Raw genomic sequence first — 23,467 nt, forward strand, 5'->3', positions numbered from 1 at the left:
CATGTCTGTAGGCACTGTCAGAAGAAATGCTAACTATGAGAAATTATCAAATATCATGGCCTGATTTACATGGAGTGCTCATAGCTACTTTATGGCCTTTCCTCCTGGCCATACCATAGTGGTAAAGCTAGTCATGAAGCTCGTTGGCTTCTATAATATATTTGTAGGCAAATTACACTTAAGATAAGATGCTTGGGTTTCCGTATGTCCATCAGGCTATCCTTTAATGCCAGCATTTCCAGTGTGCTGTAACTGCTAGAGTAACAGTCAGGCTGTGTTAACCAGTGTGTTCCTCTTCTTGTTCAAAGCCCTTTGAGAGCAATGGAAAGCTCTCCCTGATTTCATTTTTGTCTAGGGGCTTATCTTTGCATACTTGTTTTTCTAGACTGATTGAGAGAAAAAGGCCATAAAACAGCAGTTACCTGAACTGCTTCATGTCCTGTTCTGTAGCTACTGGGAACACTTTATCTAGGACGCAGTCTCCAATATCAATGGCTAGCCAGGAGTTACAGAGGAAGTACCACTTCTGGTCCCATGCGAGGTCCTGGACCACTACTCGATTCACATACCTGTAGGGAAAACATGCAGGTCACATTCACGTGTAACTGAGTGCTCCGAAATTCAGGACTCAACAGGACCATGGAGGACAACCTCTGGCCTTTGACTTGTTAGGCTGTGTGTAAGCTGTACGGCACAGAGCACACAGCACTGTGCAAAAAAAGAAACTAACACTTCCTTTGTAGAAAGGATAATCTATACGCACTAGGAAAGGAAAACTGCTGTCATGATAAAAGTATTTTCAAGTCCTTATTATTTCCCTGCAAACACTTACCAGGATGGATTGTCCCCTGAATTATCATGCCACAGTCGAATACTCTGCAATTCCCCAAGAGGGAAAAGGGTACAGAGCAGGAAAACATCCACTCCTCCACGTTCAAAGACTGGTGTATCAGGATCAGTCAGATGGTGTGGCTCACTCTCTCCTTCGAGTCCATAGAGGGTGAGAGTCACCTGGAGAGCAAGATGGCAAAATGAAGACTTGCGCATCTCAGAATCCTGTGTATGATTATTCCTCTGACATACTCCCCCTGCTTTCTAAGGACTTTCTGGCTTAGAAACTGCATTTGGGTGCTCCTTTATGTCTCCAGTTCTCTAAATGAGTGCACGAGCTCTCCCTGCACAGTGCCATTGGTACCTTGGAGGTTGTGGCTGCCCCACGGCGGTGTCCTGTGAAAACTGTCACAAGATAACGGTACTGAGCAAAGGGGTCATTGTCTTCCAGTACTGTGATTTTCACCTGCAGAGTGACACAATACAGCGTTAGCAGTTTGATGAGTATGGCTGCATTAAAGCTGGGGATAGGAATTGGTTATCTTGTGAGCTATGCAAAGGGAAGGGAGTAGGGCTGGTTGAAAAATTCTGTTAAAATAGACTGGGCAAAGCGGGATTTGGGAATCGTTATTAGCTGAAGACTTACTTTGGCATCATCCTGGATGTCTTTCCTTCGAGCCCAAACAACTACAAGCACATATATCAGAAAGATGCATCCTACAGTGGTCACCACCACAGGGTTGTCCACAAAGGTACCAAATAGCTGTGTGGTTTTGCTAACATCAATGGCATTGGGTATGACAAAGAAGGAGCTCCCAAAAAAGGTCAGATGGTTGCAGAGGCACTGTGTGCTTCTAGGACTTGTTTTTGGTCCTACCTAAAAACCAGAAAAAAATATAGATAAAACATTTGGCTTCAAAGTATAAGAAAACTTACCAAGCAAATGAAAAGACAGTGCTGAGACGGGTAAGTTATTAAGGACACATTAATAAGGGACACATCCCAAGAAGCTGAATGAAAATGTCATTTAAAATTTAGCCATCCTGGACTAACCTTCTTGATTTTATTAAAACATCTCAAAATGATGTTATTTTATGGTGTGAGTTCAATGCCATCATTTTACTCTAAGATGAGGGTTATAAGGGCTGGCTTTGAAGTAAATATAATATAAGCATTGCTGTGTTTCTCTCTGCTTACCTGACATCCATAGCTGTTCCAGTTCCCCTGGTGCTCATCCCAAAACACACAGCGGGATGCGAAGCAAGTAACAGCTATCGTTAACTTGTCATGGGCTGTGGAATCCACTCCCATATCTTGTAAAACCGTGAAGTAGTAAGTTCCCTCTCCAAAAATGAGTTCTGCTGGGCTAAGAACCCAGGTGTTTGTCTCACCTTGAACATAAATATTTTAGTTTCAATGTTAATTCAGAATACAGCTGTGTTGCATATAATAAACAAACAGAACAAAATGAAAGAAACAGGTATCAAATAATCCCTAGCATTTCACTGTTCAAAGCATCCCACTCTTTGTTCCCGTAGCATGAGATTGGAACTCCTTTGAGACCTTTCTTTCAAGATAGATGTCTGAACTTATGGCTGGGGCTCATTCTGCAATTCTATAGATGTGCTGACACTGTAAAGCTGTGGATGAGCTCTCCACGTTGTCCATGCCGGGTGCTCTTAACTTGCCGTGGGTAGTGACCACGCACAGAGCTCTGTCTTGGTTACACAAGCCCATAATACCCAAGCTATGGGTCACTAGCAAGTTGTCTTACCTCCAGTAGTTTTCTTACAGAACAGATGATTTTTCAGGTCATAATTAGTTTCATTAGGGCGATAACCATACCCTGAGTAAAGTATTAATGGAACGTCTTCTTCACATTCCAGGTAAATCACTACAGATGTGTTTTCTGAGGTGACGTTGACTTGGAAAGTGCTAAAATTGCCCAGATTCAACAGAATCCTATCTTCCTGAGTTGCTGAATGCCTTGGTAACATGATCTGGTTTTAAACAGAAAGACATAGCTTCAAATACAGCAAAGCATGTTTTATTTTTATCTATAAGCACAATACAGCCACACACTAGAAAATCTTTTTTAATAACATGGCCAACAGAAATACTGTCTTCAAAGTGATTGTCTTGATACTGTCAGCTAACCTCTGAAAAAGTCCCTTTCAAATCCACATAGGATCGTCTCAAGATCTGTGATCCTTGGTGCATTTTGTAAGTGAGAGCTGAGGTTACAACTGAAATGCTGGCTACATGAATTGCATATCTCAACTATTTAAATGTCAGCTTATACATGTGCTAGGAAGCCCAAACAGGAGTAATATGTGTGCACTGCCTTGTTGGATGTTGACATCCATGACATTGTGTTTTGGGATGACTGTAGTCTGGAGTAATTTTTCCTGACCCTTTTTTTTATTTTATTCTTTAAATCACACAAATCCCTCCATCGCAAATGCAGGCACCCATGATCCCATGATATGTTGTAGCAAACACAGTGTCACAGTTTATAGTCACCTTACAGAGGATGGTAGTACAAATGACTGTAAATGGAAAAAGAGAAAAGAGGAATAGGGATAGAAACCAGTGGGTTTACCTCAATGTTTTCTTTGAGATTGCTGACTGGTATGATCAAGCCATCCAGACCAGTAAGGCTTAAACCTCCCACTGTTCCACTGATGTCAAAACTGGAGTCGCTGGAGAAAAAGGGATTCACGGCAAAGCTCACCATCTATTAGCAAGACATTAAGAATCAGCTTTGAGCTATTGGTAATATTTCATTATATTCAAAGTCTAAATTGCTGAAAAAAGGTGCCTTGAAATCAGACCCAAACAGTAGTCAAAAGAAGCCTGCATCCGGATTTAAATACCTGCCTTAGCTCTGTGATAGGCCAGACACAAACCTTGAAAGTGATTTGGATTCTGAAATGTGTACAAAAATATTTATGGGTTTCCATTCACTGTGACCATCTTGTCTTTTAGATACCAGATATCAAAATGCAATTGCATAAGCCTCTTTGAAAGTGACTCTGTGAGAGCTGTGGCACTCCTCTTGGCATTAGGAACAAGAAATCTATTTCTCCTGTGACAGCAATGCACAAAAGAGTGTGTCAGAGTCATCATCACAATGAGAGGATTCAGGAGCCTCTCCTAATGCTCAGGTAAGACACTTTCAGTATTCCACTGATATAAGGGGGTTCTGGACATGTTTAAACAGAGCTGCAAAAGACAGAATGAGAAAAGTGTATGTTTTACAGGTATTGTAGGAGTGTCCTCAGAGTGTCAAATCAATCAGAGGCCTTTAGAAAATCTATTAGAAAAACATCACAATAATATGCAATCCCTTGTTCTGGGGGAAAAAAAAAAAAAAAAAAAAAAGTCTCCTAATTCAGATCAGGGATGTGCTATCGTCAGGACATGCACAGACCTCGTCTCCTGCAGGGTCTGAGTGCCTCAGACTCGTTTGTTTCTACCTGGGATGAAAGAGGATAGCTGCCTGTTGGTTTTAATGGCGATATTGACTCTGAGCTGTTGCATCCTCCTCAGAGCACTGGTTGTAAACAAAGAGAACACATAAGTATGCAGCATTGATTCTATCACCTTTTCTAAGCATCCAGGTAGGAATCAGGAGTGTATGTGAGGGGATAATGGGACAGGGAGTTTAAGCTTTCAATCCTCCTCAGCTTGCTCAACCAACTTCATGCAATTAAGATAAGAGAAGGCTTCTTTGACAAGAAAAATATTTCAAATAATTTTCTTGTTATGACTGGAGGGATGATTTGTGTACTTGTATGCTCACTGTAAAAGGAGTCTAAAACCACTAGACCAAGAAAGTAAGTTGTAGATCAGATTGAGTCAGATAAAAGCTGTTTACTTGCCCTTATATCCACTGTTTCATCATCAATTCCTGAAACACTGAGAGAGGAAGCTGTTGGAAGAACAAAGCTGGCAGAGCTGGAATTGGAGATATTAATGGCTGTACCATCCAGGCTTTCTGTCTGTAATCTGTCCAGTCCAGTTAGGGTTGAACACAAGCAGAACAGAATGAAAGAAAAAAAAATCATGTATGGATTTCATATCTAGAAAAAACTTTTCTCACTTCATTAGTATAACATACCTGGAAAACTGTTTCTAACTCAGCCAGTAACTACTTAGTGCATTTTCCCTGATGTTGTACTCCATGTAACACTACCATATATCATCCCAAAAAGGGGTGGAATTGGCATATCTGGATGTGGAGGTGTACACACTTAGGTGTACTTATGCAAAAGATACACCTGGTCTTTGTGTGAACATGTTCTTGATTTTTATGCAGAGTTAAATGTGGACGAAAAACAGGCTCTCAAGGAACAATTTGGGGATAATTATAGGCAATGGAGAATGCTTATCAGGCTCCTCATGATTGTATTTGTTCCTGCCAGGCTGGTTACAGTTCTGTATAACATGTCATTATTGGCAACATGGAAAAGAAGAAAAGAACTTAACTGAGATTTCCACAGACTTTCAAAGGTAAGCAGCTACTGCCTGACGCAGGAGGTAGCAGTAGTTTGTCCCTTGGTCAGAGAAGGCACAGCATGAGAATTTCTAAGCTGGTTTACTGAAGTTAATTGGGGTCCAAGCTGTTCTTCCTATCAGTCAGCAATGGCAGCCTCATCACACTGTTGAAGCTGTCATTATGCTATAATACTTTTTTAGGTGGTTTCATTGAAGGATAATGTAATGGATATTCGGGGAAAATTTGGGTAACTATCAGGATTTAGGAGGCGTTGTTACAGTTACCTGTTTATATACATGGTGGCAGAATGAGTGGTAAGGACCATGGGTTCATCGTCTGGTTCCTTCCCAAACAGAAGGGCACTCTGTAGATTTTCAACTGTGTTCAGGAGCTGGTGTGACACTGAACTCTGGAAAAGGATTAGAGGAGAGGGGACTTGTAACACCGCTGCTCAGAATCAGCAACTTGGATGTTATTTGCCCTTACTTCTTTTTATGAGGAAATACCGGTTTTACTGTGTCTTATAAAGCTGGCAAACTTGATGATGAGCTTCTTAATCTCAGATACAATTATTCTTGTCAGCAATTCAACTTCTGTAATTCTCAAGAAAACACTGCATACAGCAAACAAATATCTTACAGTAAATGGAATTCTAATATTTAGAATTTCTACAAATTGAAGTTTGAAGGACTACAAAAATTGCATCAATTTCATGCAAGATGTTTGTGCACTTGTGTACATTAATGCTCTTTCACCGCACATTTTAGTGTTTAGTCACTTGAAAAACAAGCCCTAATTACCTATTAGTTAGGTGTTATTAGTGTGTTATGCTGGGGGAGTTTGAACAGTTCATAACCTTTTCACTCAGGTTAGATTTATATCATGCCCTCCTCTCTTGCAGTGATGAAACCTGAAGTATATTCAGTCCAGGAAGCACACAAAGGCAACTGTGGCAGTTTACATATAAATAGGAAGGGCTAGGACAAAATAAACACGTTGCATAATTCTGAATAGAAAATCAGAGTGGACTTTCTGAAGAAGTGTAAGCAGCAACCAGAGCTGATTCCAGCTTTGAAGTAGTGGAGCCAATCACAAATACAGAATAGCTGTGGCTTCCTTGAATTGTGGGGCAAAAGGAGGGAAAAGAATCAAATCTAGAAAAAAAAATCTTACTGCAGTCAGTCTGCTTGTCCTCTGTTAGAGGTCTTACACTGATCCTGTGTTCTCCAGCGCTCTGTCCTGTTCAGCTTTAAATGTAACAAAGCTTAAGAGGCTCCTATCATTCCCATTAGCAGACTGTTCTAACAGGCCCAACTGGGCAGAAGATTACTTTGATATTCAAGTCCACCATGTCGTTGTAATAAACCCTACCCAATACCAACTGAAAAATATGAAGCAGCAAAACTCTTAAAAACCTTCTAAAGCAAGTAAATATTCTGCTACAGGACCCTACAAACTGGACCAAACCAAAATTACCTGTTCTGCCTCTGGCACTGAAGTGTTCACAGCTCTGGTGTGTACGGAAGCTTGTAGGACATTGCTCACTGCATTAAATAGGTAGGTGGCTGCATCCTTTAGCTTCTGATCATCTCTGCTGTCCTCTGTGTTTACAGTGAGCAAGGAAGCACTTACATCTTTTAGTGTGTTGCTAGCTTCCACCTGCAGGGGAAATAAAGGGAGAAGTTTCAATGTTTTGGTGCTACAGATGACAGAAGTGACGTGTCATTGAGGCTTTTACTGAGTATTGCAATGTAAGTAATCCCGTGGGACTGTTTGTGGCTATACCTGTTCTGCTGTAATAATTTGTGCTGGGGTAATACCTGAAACACCAATAATGATGATGTACTAGATGGCATACTAACATGTAACACAGCTAACGTGAAAAATGCAGCACGCTTCCACAGATTCAATCCGTAGAAAAGATGGATAACATCTGAAGAAAATATGTCTTTCAAACACAGGGACAGGGAAGAGTTTAGATGCACAATGACACAGTAAATCAGGTTGTGCTTTCATGTGGTGACTCCAAAGATCCAGCCCTATTGTCAACTGCACGTACATTTCAATCTTAGCTTCCATAAAACCTATTGGATTACCAGCAAGTGACACCTTTGGCCTTGTGCTGTGTGAAATGTCAAAGAATGAGTCTTACAGTATTTATTTTGTGCCAAAACACAGCCCCTGACTGACGATTGGTTGTGAAAGCACTGGCCAGCACTTAGCCCAGGGTGAGGAAGCCAAATGCAATCACTGCAAGCTTGGACATGTCCATTCCCACAGTCTGCAAGTGCTTAGCAGCCTCGCGTGGAGTGAGTGCTGAAACTGAGCTATGCTCTTGTCTCACCAAAGTTAACCACATACTGCTGACATGCTCCCAAGCCATTGGCTGGCTGCAACTGTACAATACATCAGAATTCACGACAGCTCTTCTTGTTGCCAGTGTATTTGTGAATCTTCCCCAGTGACAGTTTGTTCTGTCCTCCCATGTGCTCACTCCTTACACATAAATAGCATCATCTACTAACGGTGTCATATTGCCAGATAAGATTCAATAAATACTTCTGCAAGGGCAATCTGAACATTTGTGCCTGATTCCTTTAGGTACCGTTTTGTTCCTGCCTCACTGGCAGCTGGTTTATGTGCATTTTGTGACACTGCATGGATCAGGGACCAAAGGATCTCAGCAAATTTCTAGGAAAAAAACAAAACAAACAAACAAAAACCTCCCAGGTTCTTCTTCTTCTTCAGGGTTCTAAGAATGCTTTACAAGACAAAATATACATCCTAGCATGTCTTCTGCTAAAAGTTAAGGTTTTCACCCTAAAGATGTATCACAGAATGTAACTAGCCAGCCGCTTATCCCCTGGATTGTGGCGGCTGTTGAGACAACCCCTGTGGGTCCACATTTGTTTACTCAAAACAGCAAAATGCATTCCTTCTGGTCGAGGCATACATGCTGGTACAGTCAAAAAAAATGAGCAAAGAACAGGTACCTGTAAGGCACCAAAACTCTTCCAAGGTTAGTGGGGTGCAACAGTGTCTGTACTGTTGGTGTAAGGAGACAGAAGGTGAGATGCTGCTTACCTGCGCAGAGGCAGACAGCTCCTCACTCCTGTGAGTGATTTCTTTCAACACTTCTGACATCTGAAGAGCAGTCTGCACTGATGTTACGTTAACAGCAGAGAGAGTTGTCAGCATCAGCCCTCGGAGCTTGGGATGGAAAGGGATAATTAGGCAAAGGAATAAGATGCTAATGAAGCCTAAGCAAGTAGTGCTTTATATTGACAGCCAGGCTTGCTGGAAACTGTGGTAGAATAAAGCTCCACAACAAGGATTTGAACTGATATTAGGTCTCCTGACAAGATGCCACTTGCCTTAATAAGTGTGTAATCACATGAGTTTTGTTACCTCCCGACACAGAGAATTTATACGCTTAACATCCATTAATAGCAAGGGGAGTTACTTCTTAGACTTTGTACTAAAGTCTGCGAATTATTATGTAAATGTCACTTCCAGAGAGAGCAGAGCCATGTATAATTGATGTTAGTCAAATAATGAATCACAATTGAAGGATTATATGGCATTTCTCTAGATCTTTACATCTGAGGCATGCAAAGCACCATACAAATATCAACTTAAAAGTGAAACTAGCTTGTAGCTGAAAGAAACAAACTAAAATTACCTGCCATCTACTACTCTTAAGGAAATTGTCATAGGATATTTCTCCTGCAGGAGAGGCAATTTTATTAACATTTAAATTTTGTGCAAAATCGGGTTACCTCTAAGCTTAAAATGACCATCCAAATTAGTTTAAATTATTGCATTAACAATTGAGAATGAATTATTTTCCTCATGGATGATATTTTTTATTTATTTATTTTTTGCTTGGGCAAGTAGTACAAAATAGCTGAAACCTGTGCCAAACGCAGAGGCGGATACCAGAAACTTGAAATCTCCATTGATTTGAGGAGGTGATATATGAGCTTTTTATTACTTAAGAGCTGCCAAAGAATACAAAGAGTCAATTATATCGCATTGTACTGCAAGAAAACAAGTGTCTGGCTGACCTCTTTTCGTGTGTCCGTCTGTAAAGATATGTTAAAGTTTTCCTCTTGGGTCTCGTGATTAAGGACTGAGGTTACTGACTTAAACAGCTGGAAAAGACTCATGCTGTTGTTCCCATCTTTTAGGATGTTGTTTGCCTTCTCAGATACAATGGCCTGTAGGGTCAGGTTCCCATCGATCATATCTGTGTGTCCAACCTGTTAAAGAAATCAGAAATGCTCTTAACTTTGCTAACACTGTTATAGTTATCTTTGAACAGTTCCCACAGCTATCTCATTGGCAACCTAGCTGGAGTAGACAGAAAACTCTGTTACCATTTTTTCATGTTTTATTTTCAATTAAATTCTCCAGGCAGTTCTGCCATCCTCTTGGGTCTCCTGACTAAGTACTGGAGTCATTGACTTGTACAGCTGGAACAGACTCGTGCTGCTGTTACCACCCTTTAGAATGATGTTTGCTCTCTAAGATCCTATGGGCCATCTTTAGAAATGCCCAAATGTAAGAAAAGAGCCCAATTCCATCTCAATCTGTGAAAAACTACTTTCTTTTTAAGACATCTGACACCCGCTTGGCTGAGAAATTTGTGCAGAAGCAGAAGCAGACTCTAATTCAACCCCAAGTTTTCCAAGCCTCACCCTGTGCATTGCACAAAAAAGCACACTGACACGAACATCTGCTGAGTGTGAGGCATGGAGAAACACATGGAGTTTTAGTGGCCTGATAAGGATCTCTACTGGCACAAAAGCAGGAGTTTTCAGGGCCCTACAGAGAGTAACTCCAGACTCACTACCCAATGTCCACCTAGGTCATCTTTTAAAATCCTGTCCTAGAACAAAAACAGGAGAAGTGCCTTCTGACTATTTTGAGTCCACAGAGATTAGTCTCTGTTAGATACAGAAATGATCATTGCACAGTCACAGGCATGTAGTAAGTACAAAATGGGAAGAAGTTCCAAAAGTGAATCACAGATTAAATATCAACTTGAGAGAACTTGTATTGTGTACCTTCACTGAAGCATTAGTTTGAACTGTATCGCCAAAGTTGTTGCTAATGGTAATTGTCACGTGTAAAATGAAATTATTTTCCTCTTCTCCGAGTGGAAGATAAACTGGGAAGAGCTCAGGATCTGGGCCACAGTGCAAGAGAGAATCTGAAATAGGAAAGATGGGATTACCTACCAGACATCACACAGACACCTCCTGTTCTCTGAGAAGAGAGGGCTGTAGGCTTGCTCTGTGCAGGCCTGATTGACTCATGTTTAGACTCTCTGAGAAGCAGAAGCAGGCTGTGCCTTTGCTCTTGGTGGCATCAGTAAAAGTGCTTGTCAGAAACATGGGGAAGCAGCCAAACCATCCATCTCGGGACTTACTTGAGTTCAGGTAGAAGCAGTATGTGAGCTGCTGGGATTGGCATGAATCCACTGAGCATGGAGGGCTGCAGGAGACTGTGAAAGCAGTGAGCACGGATCCCTCCCTGGGAGACACAGTGCAGCTGGGGACCTGGGGCGGAGGCACTGTGCTCACGAGGTAGGTGTCCTCCCCGTAGCCACGCTGAGTCACTGCTGGGAGTGGAGGGAGCAGAACGTCAGCGATCATGCCATGGCAGCAGTGAGCTGCAGACATCACTCTAACCTATTCTAGCAGTGATGTGGTTTGTTCAGGCACCAGAAGCATCACTGTGTACCTAATCAGAAGGGAAATCCCACTACTGATTAAGCCATAAGAGGAAAAGAAGTATTAAAAATGTGGTAGTGTTTGCATTGTAAAGCAAAGCTGGGTCATTTAATCGGGTATTTAATATAACATCATTGCCAAATGAGCCTTAACAAAGTCATTAACAGCTTGGAGTCAGATAACTGAATTTGTCCTGTTGTGCAACAGCCCAGAACAAAGATAGTTCTTAATTATTTCAAAGAACACATATGTAAAGTAACAGCTCTCAACTTGTGGAATAATTTAACTTCTTGCTTGTCAGCGAGGCTCTGTGCATGTAATGTCAGTATGATGTCAGGATGGCAGAGGCTATCTCAAAGGAGTCTAAAAAACCCTGCTTGCCCCTACCTGTTACTTTAATCTGAAAAGCTTCTCCGTGTGTCTGCAAGAAGGAGCTGTTCATTATCAACATGGATGCGTTGCTTTGAAGCAAATTCAAAGAGTCCTGCCGGAAACCAGTCAGGCTACAGGCTGGAGGGAGGGGCGCAGACTGGAAATCAGACAGAAAAGAAAACATGACAGTAGACGCTCTTTGCTGTGATTTCTGTTGCAATTTATCAGGAGCAGAGTGGCAATTTGGTGCCCTCCATTATAACCACTGTCAAACGTAGCTCCCCCGTACCTCAATCCTCAAGCTGTTTGCAAAGCCCCCCACGTGCCCCCTCTGAGACCACATGGCTTTCCCTCACGATAGATGTTTATTTTTTGTGTGTGCAGTATTTCTGACAAATCTGATGCTCTCACCTTGTCTTGGAATGTGTTATCCAAGTACCAGTTATACGAAATGGCCTGGGAGTCCTTCTGTCCAGAGACACTCAAAACAACTTCCTCGCTAGCGTTCACTGGCTTGCAGTTTGCCTCACACCTGTAAGGAAGTAAGACAGTGGTTACAGGCAGTAACTCTGTGAGATGTCATAGTCCTTGATGTTGGTTGTTTTAATCTTGTTTAATGAAAATCTGCAAAAGTCCTGTGATATATGTCCAGGTGACGTGACTCACAAATAGTGAAATACTCCATTTTAAAGCAAGAGGTTTAGGAACCTTCATCTCCATTTTCAACAATGACTAAGGCGCAGAATCCAGACGCTATTTATGTTCAAAAACTCATTCAGGCTCTCAAGTGAAGCCTACCTAATCTCCTAAAATTATTATATTAACAGACCATCGAAATGCCGGTGATGTTCCAGCTTCCCGAGAACCAGATTTTTAAAGCAGTAATGTGTATCTGGGTGTCTAGTAGGAATTTCAGACATATCTTACAACTTTTATTCCTGTCATTTCAATGAGGTTTGCATATGGAAATCTCCAGCACTGAAAGGAGGTAGTGGGAGTCAAAATGCCTAAGTGGTTTGGGAGAAATATTATGCAATTTATAAAAGGATTATGTTCAGAAATGTGAACTGGAAAATGCTGCAAGACCCATTGTCTTTAATTCCTTTGATGGTAATAAATAAATGGATTTACAACAATTAGTAAACTATTACTACTGTTATTATTAATGATAATTGTGGCCTTGCCCTAGATTTGTGTAGTAGTAATATTAAATAGTGAACATCAAGGTTTGAAAACAGACCTGATTTCTAGCTGTAGTTCTTGTTTTGCAGTCACATAGAGACATTGCTCATCCTGTTTCTCTTCATTCCCACGGTTTTGCACTGTAACCTTCACAGTCACTGCTGACTTCGGAGGAGGAAGGCAGGAAGGTGGGATCTGCACCTCTCGTTGGTTGGTTAAGATTATCTGGTGCTGCATGCATTCATTCCACTCAGGCCAGCAAGCTCCTGCATGAAATTTCTTTTATAATTAGAGTAATTGTAGCATCCCATGTCCCTCATAAAGGGCTTGCCTGGCAGCAGCTCCAAAGAGCTTTATAAAGTAAACGAGTTTCCTTAACCCAATTTACAGAGTGGGTAACCAGAGTTCAAACTGATTTCTTCAAAATAATATATGAGGTCAGGGATAAATATGAGGACAGGACACAGATGTTCTGAATCTCAGTCCCGTTTTCAGCCATAAATATTCTTGCATTAGGTTTGATGCTAATTATTGCAATTTTATTGACACATACCTTTCAAATGCCTAACTATGTAAGTCACTTGCAATTAGGTCTTCACTGGGGCGGGGTGAAGGCTTAGGATGGACAGATCTTGAAAACTAAAACCTAGGAGCTGCCTTTGGGAAAAGACAGAACTGTGTACTATGCATTATTACAGACCGTGGTTAGGTGGGTGTTAAAACCAGAATAAGGCAGAGGGATGTTCTTCGTATACAGTGAGTGGCAAACTTTTATAAAGCCAGGCAGGGGACTAAACCGTCCCCTAGTCAGATTTTCACAGCTTGGTCTAACATGACAATGAGTTTGACGCTGATGTAATAGAAATTGGTGGAAAAGCTTCAGGAAATGCACATACCGCAGGACCAGAGGAAACTAGAATTAGTGCTGTTATCTGGCCAGCCAAGAGTAACGGTTGTGAAAGGATCCACATGGCGACTTGGTTTAATATATATTTTGTTTTTTCTTTTGTGATCCTAAATAATAAGGAAATGTACCAGTTAGAAGAGTAGCATGTATAAACACACACGCATCTTGTTTCATATAGAAATTAAAAATGTGTGTAAGGTTAGACCCCAGATGCAGATCTGTAGTTTAGACGATCTTTCCCTAAGCAGTGTTTGTATGGGAGTAGAAGCTACGGGAATAGAAACACATAACACAGAGAAATGATGCGTGGCAAGATATTCCCAAACTCACACCCGTTTAGGAGCCCAGCTCCTATTTTAAAAATTAATCCAAGTACTTAGGAAACTAATTTCCATTACTTTTCCTTTTTTGGACCAAGACTTTTAAGTCTTGGACAATCATTTGTCTTCTAGTGTGTTTTCTGGTACATCTCTTTTCTATCAGAAATGGATACATTACAGCTGTAGATAAAGAGAAGAAGAAAGTAGCTGAATTTGTCTTTCTGTGCAACGAACTGTGATAAACTTACTTTTAAATTAGTTTAATATTCCTCTGGTGCAATATATTCTTACAGCTGATTTGTAAAGCGTGATGCCTCCTTGTGAAGCAGCGTCTCCCATAGCAGACGTCTGTCTGCTAGGGTTATAGTTAAAAACTCTATCTTTGAGATGATAACAAAATGTTATATCTAGCAATTCTCGATTTAACTTTGTGCAGCTGCTGGCAATTAGTGTTTCATTAGTTTCTCAGCTTGCCATGAGCTGGAAATTTCTTTTTCACAAAGTAACTTAAACATCCCAATACAGAAGCAGAAAGCACTTGGAAATAATATAAAAAGGTATTAAACTCTGCTTGCAAGATAGCCCCTCAAAGGAAAGTTCACATTAGTCACATAGATAATTTTAAAATTTATCTAATTTTAAAATGTATCTAATCACATTTCAACTTCCCAAACTGGATCATGGAGAAAAGTTCATTTTCTCTAATATTGGAATTGTTATTTGCAGGCTTTTACGAGCTGTAGGTTGAATGCCTGCGAACACATTTGTCTTGGAGACGCTTGGTGTAGATTCTATGTTAAACTATTTGGGGCACAGAAAATCTAGTCCATAATCTAATATGTTGCTAATACCTCTTTTTAATATCTTCTGCAGCACTTTTACTAGCGAGAGGAATTTCTAAGCATGTCAATTTTAAAGAAAGATCTTTAAATAGTACTTACGTTTGTCTTTTGGGTATTTGTTTTGGAGCTGCCTTTTTCCTTAGCAGAATCTGTTCAATACAGAACAAAACAAAGAAAAAAAAAAAAAAAAAAGAATATTTCATTGCTACCTATAAAGCTTTCAGACAGTCCTCAGTGAATTTACCTTAAATATTTGACTACAGGCACTCTGAAAGATAGGGCTGTAAGACTCAGACTCCTGAATTGTGATAAACAATGTATTTTCAGGAGGTAAAACAGTAACAAACTGTCACTATAAATAAGATCATTGTAATTCTTCAAACATAATGGTGTAAATCAAAATCAGTTCACAGAAGTTAAGAAGTTCAGTTGATGTACACAGAAAAAATGAGGGAAAGTACTGGAAAAGTCTCAATACTAAAGTCAGTTTATTCATGGTAAAATCTGCTTTTGTAAATGTAAGCAAGTGCCATCTAGAAGTGTTTACTGACAGCATTTTATATGATTGCTGTGATGCAGATATTTCCTAGTTTTAGAGCTACATCCCAGGACATAAACTTCACTACTTAATTTTGAGGACAAGCAGCAAATGTGCAATATGTAATATAGAGAGAGATGCTAATTTATGACCACTTCAAAGCCAGAGAATCTGCCTTCATCAGGAAGAAGCTTCCACAAAAGTTTTCAGCACTATTGCTGGAAAGAAAGCAATTACTAGATGCAAACCATAAACACGCCATAAAATGCTCTGATTGCAAAAAGACATTTATATGGTAAAAACCAGCACTGCCAGATAAATGCAATTACCTTCTTTATGCGAAGTGTTTGCCAGCACATTGATGAGCCCGATATCCAGACTCATGTTTGAGAAGGCATTCGTGGCCACCACTTTCACTAGGAAAGTACCTAGAGAAGACAAAAGACCAATTTAGAATAGCAGCAGACCAGTCCATGTTTGTGACATAAAATCCAATACATTAAGAAAATCCTATTCTTTTCTCTTGGTTGGTTTTGTTTGTTTGTTTTTATGAGTTTGAGGGAATGGTTTTCCTGTTTATCTCAAGTTTTAGCTACTCAGCTGCCCTTGTTCTAGCACTTGCAATGCTGTTCTTTGTCAGCTGGCTTTGATACTACAACAAAGAAATCTAGAGATGTACTAGTATTGGAGTCCAAATGAGTTTAGACATCTTGAGAGAGCAGCTGTCTTGTTTTGCTTGAAGGGAAGGGATGTTCAAATGGGCATAGGGAGGCCCATTACAATTTCTAATATTGAATATTCTTAAAACATAAAATGAAATCATAATTAGCTTCTGGTGTTCCAGCTTTGACATGGGATTTGAATAGTTCATTAGAGGAGAAAACTTTTTTATCTTCTGAAACTAAATTAACTCTTAAGGACAGTCTCCCTAATCCCATATTTTAAAGGCTTTGAATTCTTAATAATGAAAAGAAAAAAAAATCTAAAAAGCTTATTCATGAGTCCCAACAAAAGCTACATGTTGGAGACTGATGTGCAGATGCGGATGGAGCTCCCTTTTTTCTTCGTCATCCATACTGAGAACTTTTGTTTTGTTTTGTTTTGTTTTTGTTTTTTTATTACCATAGTGTGAAAAGGAGTATAAAGTTGAAAAAGTTATACGTATGGACAAGCTGGAGGAAAATGCGTTGTGAGTCAGGAAAATGTCTTAATTTATACTTGAATCAGGTACAGTCATGAAAAAATGACTAGTTCACTACGTCTTTTTAATTGCAAAATTCGGGTGAAACCTCGCTTTCCGTCTCCTTATGGATACCCATTTGCCAGTTCTGTTTTTTTAGCTCACTTAAAGGCCAGTGCTGTTCATACACTTCTGCAGGACAAGTTTAAATGGTTAGAAAAGTTATCAAACTCAAAAAGTATCAAAAAGTAAGTTACTGTCCCCTAGCCCAGTTGCTGTGCCTGTTTATGTGAACTCCCCCACTCAGTTGTGAGTGTCTCAGAAGCAGAGATGTCAACGTGCTGTACCTTCAGAGTGCATGGGAATGAAGTATGTTCGAGGTTCCCCTGCAGGGCTGTTTTCCTCATGAGAGTGAGTTTCGTTAGATCCAACCACCTCAAACTTCAGCTTATCTGGGGCACCATGAGGAACAGAGACGTTTATCTCCAGATTCTCCCCCAGCTGCACAGCATGAGAAGCTAACACAGCCTGAAGACCAGAGACTGGCTCAATTAAGTGAACGGCAATGCTCCCAGAGATCTCTGATGCAGTGGTGTTGCTGGATGCTCGGATTTCCAGCCGATGCATCCCAGGGCCCAGCAGCTCCTGAGCAGCACTGTCAAGTGTCAGATTGTGCGGGACGATTCCTTCCTTTGCACTGGATTCAGCGAGCGTCACGTTACCTGCTAGTACAACGTAGGTCACTCCGTTACCTGCAGAAAGACAGATCAAAATTTCTCACAGCCTATGTAATAGGCAATCCACTTCTAGCTGCTTTGTGCAGCATTCAGGTGCTTATAAAGGAGCCATAAGTGTACTGCAGCAAGGCAGTTTGAATAAAGTCCCTTTTGGTGCCTTTGTGCCCATTTGGCTCCCTATGGAAACCTGACTCGTTTCTGCAGGGAGTGCTAAGGCAGTCAAGAGAGTTCAAACCCATGCTTCTGAATTTCACTTTTTAAGCATGTGGATCCCAGGAGCTTGAAGTGAGCACAAAGTACACAGTAGCAAATACGACTTGCTCAGTGGGGAATCCTCTTACCCTCTGCTAGAGAGGCATTTCTGTGCATTCCTAACTTCAAATACATAAATACTGCTACTGGCTTCGTGTGGATTCACATGACTGAAGCTGTGGTCATGCTTCGTCAGATTTGTGAAGGGGGAAAAAAGGTTTGTGTTCATGTTCAAAATACCCCTGAGAAAGAACCCCTCCAATGGAGCCGAGAGCATTCAGTTGCAGAAATGCAATGATTAGACGAAAATCATTCACTAAAAAGAAGGATTGTTTTGTGTAATGAAAATCCTGCTTCTGTCCCATGGGTAGGATCAGATTTAGCCTACAATTTAAAGCATGCAGAGTAATGAAGCTCACCTCCGTTGAGTTCAACTTGGATCCATAACACCTCCCCATAGAGTGTTCGGCAGGGAGAGCCGTTCCCAGATTCGTACTGGCTGTAGCACCCGGTAAGGCTTAGTTCATCCAGCTTGTCTTGAACAGTCACCCGCCTCTGTGCTGTCACATGCCACTCGCTGGTAGTGCACTCCACGAAAACTGTGAACTCCCCAGGAGATGAATATCTGTATGTGACATTGCTGACCAGTCTAGAACAGAAGGAGAACAGCTGCCTGTGGAAAACTGTCCTGGAAAGTCTTGAGTCTTACCTGCTAACGGTGGTCACAGTTCACAAATTTCTGACCTGATCACCTCTGCTATACTCAGGAGATTGGAAATGAACATGACTGTTCACACAAGAGTATGTAGCAGTGCCCTCGATTTCTCTTTTCTTATTTCACTCCTGATTTACCTACTCTAGGATACATCAGTGGAAGCTGAGGCTGCTCAGCGTTTTGTCAGATCTCAAACCTTGCTCTTTTATTTTGCTCTATGTATGTGCGACTGCCATGCTGGAAAAATGTCTCTTCATTTCCTGGGACTGATGCAGCTCCAGTAGTGATAGCAGCAGGAGATGAATGGATACAAGGAAGTCTGCAGTAGCTGCTATTACTGCTAATAAGCATTGGGAGATGGTAAAAAGAACCTAAGGATACCCTTCCTGAGTGACACGCACCACGGAAAGCAAAGAGGTATTACTCCCAACACTATTCTCTCTGAACTATCACTGTGACACCTAGTAAATGAAAAAAAAAAAAAAAGAAAATCCAGACATCATCACTGACAATGCATATTTTTCATTCTCTGTTTAAATGAAGTAAAATGTTTCTTTCTAACTGGGTTTCAGAAACATGGCAATGACAAGACAGGAACAGAAAAAGCAGTCCCTGCAAGAGTGGGTATCAAACTGCATGCAGAAAACAGATAAGCATGACTGCTGGCCATAGGTGAAGTAAAAGGGCCTCCCATAACACCAGCAAGCCTCTGCTTAAAGCTAGCAAGTATATTTCACCTAAAGGCTCTCTACTAAAGATTTTTTTTCATGTTCTTTACAGCTACAGGCTTGTGTCTGTACCTCTGAAGGAATGTTTTCTATTTCTAGTATATTATGACTTTTTGGTTTTCATTCTTTCTACTCTTATTTTTCTAGTTGGCTCAAGTGGGATTCTATCAGTAGAGAAATAAATTTCTAGATTCATATTATGTCATTCCTAGCACTAGGACAATACAAAATCTGACTTTTAAATCAAGTAGAAAAGTGTTTGATCTTTCAAAGACACATTTTTTTGCAATTAAAATAAAAGAAAAATTCCAGAATTCCACTGCATTCTTTTTAAATGTTATCAAAAATACTATTTAAAAATACTCTTAAAAAATAACACTTGCCTATTTCTTCGGCAATTAATGACATTTTTTTCAGTTATTTTGTGTGCTAGAGATCTGTATTCAATTCCATTAGTAAGAAATAGGAATCACTTGTCATAATAAGCAGAAGAAAGATTGTGGTTGGCAGCTTGACATAATATTTTGTATTTATTTCAAAACAAGTTTCTGCAGAATCCAAGTATCTTGCATGTGTGGTCTGTTACCAGTCTGATTAATTTTTGACATCTCATCTTGAAGCATTCAATGAAATGCAAGCAGTGAAATTTGCTCTTTGTCTGATGATGTGTAAAGGACTCATCTTACGTTAGAGGGTAGTAAGGATCAACCGTGTGGCCATCTCCAGTGCTGATGACACAGGAAAGGTTGCCAGTGTATGGGGAGAGCAGCCAGTTCAAAGTGACTGTGATGTTTTCAAAGATAAAGCATCTATCTGTTACAACCAGCTGCAGACCTGTAAAACATAATGACAGCATTCAGTGCCTTTGTTTGTCTGTGGTTCTTACATAACTCAATTGTTTTTCATGTATTGTTGAGAGCAGGACTTCCCCAAAGCAGAGCTGATACTGCTGCCAATTTGAGTGCATTAGTGGCATGACCGGGAGCTGATTCTTCTCCGTATCTACTGGTCAAGATTCATGTTGGAACATAATTTTATTTGTTTGTTTTATGTGTCTGAATTTCCTGGCTTTGTGTCCTATCAAAAACCCTCTGGAGCTGTCAGTTAAGAGGAAAGATACATTTTGGTTCCTTCAATACTTGGGAGTGGTCTCCACTCTTCCAGATTCTTCTTTGAGGATGGAACAGGGATTTCAAGATAAATCGTATGCTCACAATGTTACAGCAAAGTGCAGAACAGGCTTTTGGTGCTGACAGCCCTCTCCCACTCACCTTCCTTGCAGTGGTACTGAACAGACAAATAGCTTCCTGAAGCTGGGCAAGGGTCTCCAAAGAAAGCTCCATCTGCTGCCACCTGGCAGGCCTGAAGACCGTGACACTGTCCTGGAAAGAAGTTTTACATGAATTTGTGGTTTTTGTCTTTGACTGTCATAACAGCTCAGGTGAGAGGTGATTACTGAAACGAGAACACCAGCGAGGGGAGCAATATTTTGTCACTGATCTCTAGACAAAAAACTCCTACAGCACTTTGACTTTAGTGTGTTTCTTATTGCCTGGTACTTAGCACTGTTCCCTCCTTCCCATTTAGCCTCCTGTGGGACCCTCCTCCATCTCAGAAGTTCTTTGTGATCCTTTTCATTTTAGGAATAATATACTGTTCCATTCACTAAAGCTACTCAAGTACAAGACAAAATACTTTAGGGACCAGGAACTATATGACTCTGACAAACAATGCCATAAGATATTACCTGCTACTTCATCTTTGACACTGATCCAGCTACAGTCTTCATCTGTATCATATTGGAGAGGGGTTTCCAATACACAGTAGTGAGGGGTCTTCCGTCCATAGAAGGTCTCTCCAATTTGGATAACTTCTCCTGACCCACACTGTACAGTGGCATTGGAACTATCACAAGCAATGCTTTGGCCAGATTCTATTGGGGGAAAAAATCAGAATTAACTTTTTGAATTTCTGAAAAGTCCTGCTACAGTTCTCCATATCCTTCTTTCTGTTATTACTATTTTTGTTTTATTTTTCTTCCTTTTAAGCTAAACAATACTGAAAATGAAAAAATGAACAAAGCATCAAATATTTTTCCATTTTGGAAATCCAAAAAAATAGATTTATGTTCTTTACCATCTTAAGCAAAAATTTGAGAACATTTTTAGTAAAAGAAAACATTTTAAATAAAAAAATAAACATATTTTGTGGGAAACACTTAGCATTTATTTGACCTGTAGTACTGGAAGGTTTAAAGTTACTTTCTACTTCAGAAACCCTTGTGGCAGTGTGAGATTTGCATGATTCTCAGATAATGGCGCTGGAGAAGATCGTGCATATTAAGTACAGGACCTGATCCCATTGCTGCTACAGAGACACCTTTGTTCCTGTGCAATATTCGACTGACTTCATTTAGCAGGACTGTTAAAATGAGTAAGGTCATATCTCTAAAAGCATACACCTTATTCCTTGATTAATCTGGGACAGTTAATTATCTTACAGAATTCTTGGTATCCTGTAGTAATCAGGATACATAATATCCCAAAGAAGTGTATGCAAAAGGCTGTTCTCATAGGGGAGTGTTGCAAAAGAATGTTTCTGTTTCAGCTGTCTCAGCTTTAACTACATTGTCCTCCAATGGCTGTTTTGATCATTCCCCTTAAGCACGTTGATTAACAGAGCCAATGTGTGCACACTGCAGTAATTGTGTGCTATTGTTATTTAAAGCTAAATCTAAGCCTGGCTGTAGCTATAGCAACATGATCAGTTTATACGTTAGAGCTCTCTAAATAAGCTTGAAAAATAACTTGCTGTTATATTCTAATACGGGCTATTATCTCATGCATTTATCTGTTCTTTACACTACATAAAGCGTTCCTGTAGTATATGCTGTCTCAGCAACTTTTACCTGTAAAACTGTCCAGAACTGGGTTTGTGTTCTTATGGACAGTCCCTGGTCAACCTGTATATTTTTGCTGCATCAAATTCCTAAATTACGGAGCACCAAATGCTAGGATAGAAGTAGTAAGAAGAGTGAACTGAACTAAGGAAAGTTTTCACTTGAGTAGAGAAACATGATTCTAGGACAGAGAGACAAAGAAGGGATGAAGGCAGAATGCTGTCTGTCTGCTTAGTTGTTTGGTTGTTTTTGCACGCATAAACATCTCAGGTGATCAAGTAAACGAGGTTATCAGGAATCAGAGAGGTTCACTTCAACTAGTGATCCCATTCGGAGCTACCTGTACATTTCAGGTGAGGTTTTGAAGTCGGTATCACTGTGAACCAAGCCTTGCAGTAGCTGAGTGTGAGGGAGTCAAACACCACCGTGCCCATTTTACAGAAACAAACTGAAGCACTGTCAGGCTGCACAAACCTCCAACCATTCAGCACCCAGAGGAATGAATGAAAAGAATGTCCCTGTTTCTTTCAGATATTAGATCAAATTCCTTACATGCAAAGCTAGTAAAAGAGGAGTCTATTATTGAAATATGCATGTGTGTTAATGAATATGGGCTGTAGATAAGGAAACCAAGGCTGTAATTGCTTTAATCTGTTCACAGTTTCCTGGGTAATGGAATGATGGTCAGGCATTGTTCAATAATGCAGACTTCTTTGAATTTAATGGGCTTTATGTCAGATCCTATGGTAACAGATGGTAGCTTTCTTGCAGACAGTTGTCTACCATGTTGTAATGGCAAAATAATGTTAGTCTGGTTTTGCATGGAAAATAAGCTTAAGGCATCATGCTGTCTGCCAGTTTCCTCTCCCCCAATCATTTTTAAGGTTTATCATCTTCAGCCAAATTTGATATATAGACATAAACCTCAAAACACCCTAAAATTTCATGAAAATCAATAGGGAAGTGGAAGAGAAGGAGCTGTATCAGTGCCCCTACTAGGAGTAGAGATCATAACCCAACAGTTGTCTGTTCCATGACGGGATTCAGCTGCCAGCAGGTACAGCTGGAGCTCTGAAGCTGCTGCAGAACTGTGGGGACAGAGGGAAAAGTATTTTGAGAGGCAGAAACTGCTGGGCATATGGGAGTGAATGGGGAGAGCTGAGGAGGAGGATAAGTAGGGGATGTGGAGCAGGAGATCAGGACAGGAATCAAGTCATTGTTAGTTTTGCTGATTGTGGAATGATTTGTTAATTATGTCAGAGGTAGTGCCGGACTGGACCAGGGCAGTAGCACCGCTATGGCTTGTGATAACCTGGATTTGCATACTGGATTTGCAGACTATTTATGTTAGTGAGCCTACAGCCACACCTGCCTTCAGGTGCTTGTGACCTTAGTTCCAGTTTAAAATGCCTGGTTTACGTACAAAGTGCAAGGAACACAAATTCCCCTCATATCTATGTGTCGGATAGGATCATGCTGCCAGCATTCCTTCCCAGGACTGTTCCAAGCTGCAGTTCCAGGGACATGATGTCTGTACCTTTTTCTGTCTGAACACTAAAATGCCACCAGGAGGGACAAGCTCCTGTCTGCTTCCTTGTCCTGGGGAAGCCCTCAAACCTGATAGGAGGGTCTGAGCAAGAAAAACTTGCTCTCACTTTTGCTTGCTCCAGGCTGCTAGAAAAGTTATCTCTGGAAGCCTGGCTGTATTTTTGCTTCCGTGACAAA

At 40.6% G+C, this 23,467-nt stretch overlaps 2 protein-coding genes across 3 annotated transcripts in view; one reads left to right on the top strand and one right to left on the bottom strand.

The window, feature by feature from the left end:
- The window catches only part of BCO1 (beta-carotene oxygenase 1), a 63,353-nt gene that overhangs the window by 13,820 nt on the left and 26,066 nt on the right, over window positions 1–23,467 (top strand). The window contains exons 2-5 of one of the 2 annotated variants that reach the window (XM_032195515.1): window positions 2,718–2,821; window positions 3,820–3,998; window positions 5,259–5,346; window positions 6,778–6,889. The gene's annotated coding sequence lies outside the window, so the exon portion shown is untranslated. The remainder of the gene's footprint in view (window positions 1–2,717; window positions 2,822–3,819; window positions 3,999–5,258; window positions 5,347–6,777; window positions 6,890–23,467) is intronic. The other variant, XM_032195513.1, reaches the window with a different exon arrangement.
- Window positions 1–23,467, bottom strand: part of PKD1L2 (polycystin 1 like 2) — a 38,364-nt gene that overhangs the window by 13,545 nt on the left and 1,352 nt on the right. The window contains exons 3-26 of the mRNA XM_032195792.1: window positions 20,591–20,776; window positions 20,115–20,225; window positions 19,530–19,677; window positions 17,820–18,049; window positions 16,759–17,163; window positions 15,561–15,659; window positions 14,143–14,231; window positions 13,521–13,638; window positions 12,683–12,890; window positions 11,854–11,974; window positions 11,458–11,599; window positions 10,767–10,958; window positions 10,402–10,547; window positions 9,400–9,594; window positions 8,417–8,476; window positions 6,809–6,991; window positions 6,663–6,713; window positions 3,434–3,568; window positions 2,606–2,831; window positions 2,029–2,222; window positions 1,478–1,708; window positions 1,196–1,297; window positions 833–1,011; window positions 423–569 (exon numbers count right to left, since the gene is read on the bottom strand). Coding sequence (XP_032051683.1) covers window positions 423–569; window positions 833–1,011; window positions 1,196–1,297; window positions 1,478–1,708; window positions 2,029–2,222; window positions 2,606–2,831; window positions 3,434–3,568; window positions 6,663–6,713; window positions 6,809–6,991; window positions 8,417–8,476; window positions 9,400–9,594; window positions 10,402–10,547; window positions 10,767–10,958; window positions 11,458–11,599; window positions 11,854–11,974; window positions 12,683–12,890; window positions 13,521–13,638; window positions 14,143–14,231; window positions 15,561–15,659; window positions 16,759–17,163; window positions 17,820–18,049; window positions 19,530–19,677; window positions 20,115–20,225; window positions 20,591–20,776 — 3,898 coding nt within the window. The remainder of the gene's footprint in view (window positions 1–422; window positions 570–832; window positions 1,012–1,195; window positions 1,298–1,477; window positions 1,709–2,028; window positions 2,223–2,605; window positions 2,832–3,433; window positions 3,569–6,662; window positions 6,714–6,808; window positions 6,992–8,416; window positions 8,477–9,399; window positions 9,595–10,401; window positions 10,548–10,766; window positions 10,959–11,457; window positions 11,600–11,853; window positions 11,975–12,682; window positions 12,891–13,520; window positions 13,639–14,142; window positions 14,232–15,560; window positions 15,660–16,758; window positions 17,164–17,819; window positions 18,050–19,529; window positions 19,678–20,114; window positions 20,226–20,590; window positions 20,777–23,467) is intronic.

The sequence above is a fragment of the Aythya fuligula genome, chromosome 12 (genome assembly GCF_009819795.1).
Source record: "Aythya fuligula isolate bAytFul2 chromosome 12, bAytFul2.pri, whole genome shotgun sequence".
Classification (NCBI taxonomy): Eukaryota; Metazoa; Chordata; class Aves; order Anseriformes; family Anatidae; genus Aythya; species Aythya fuligula.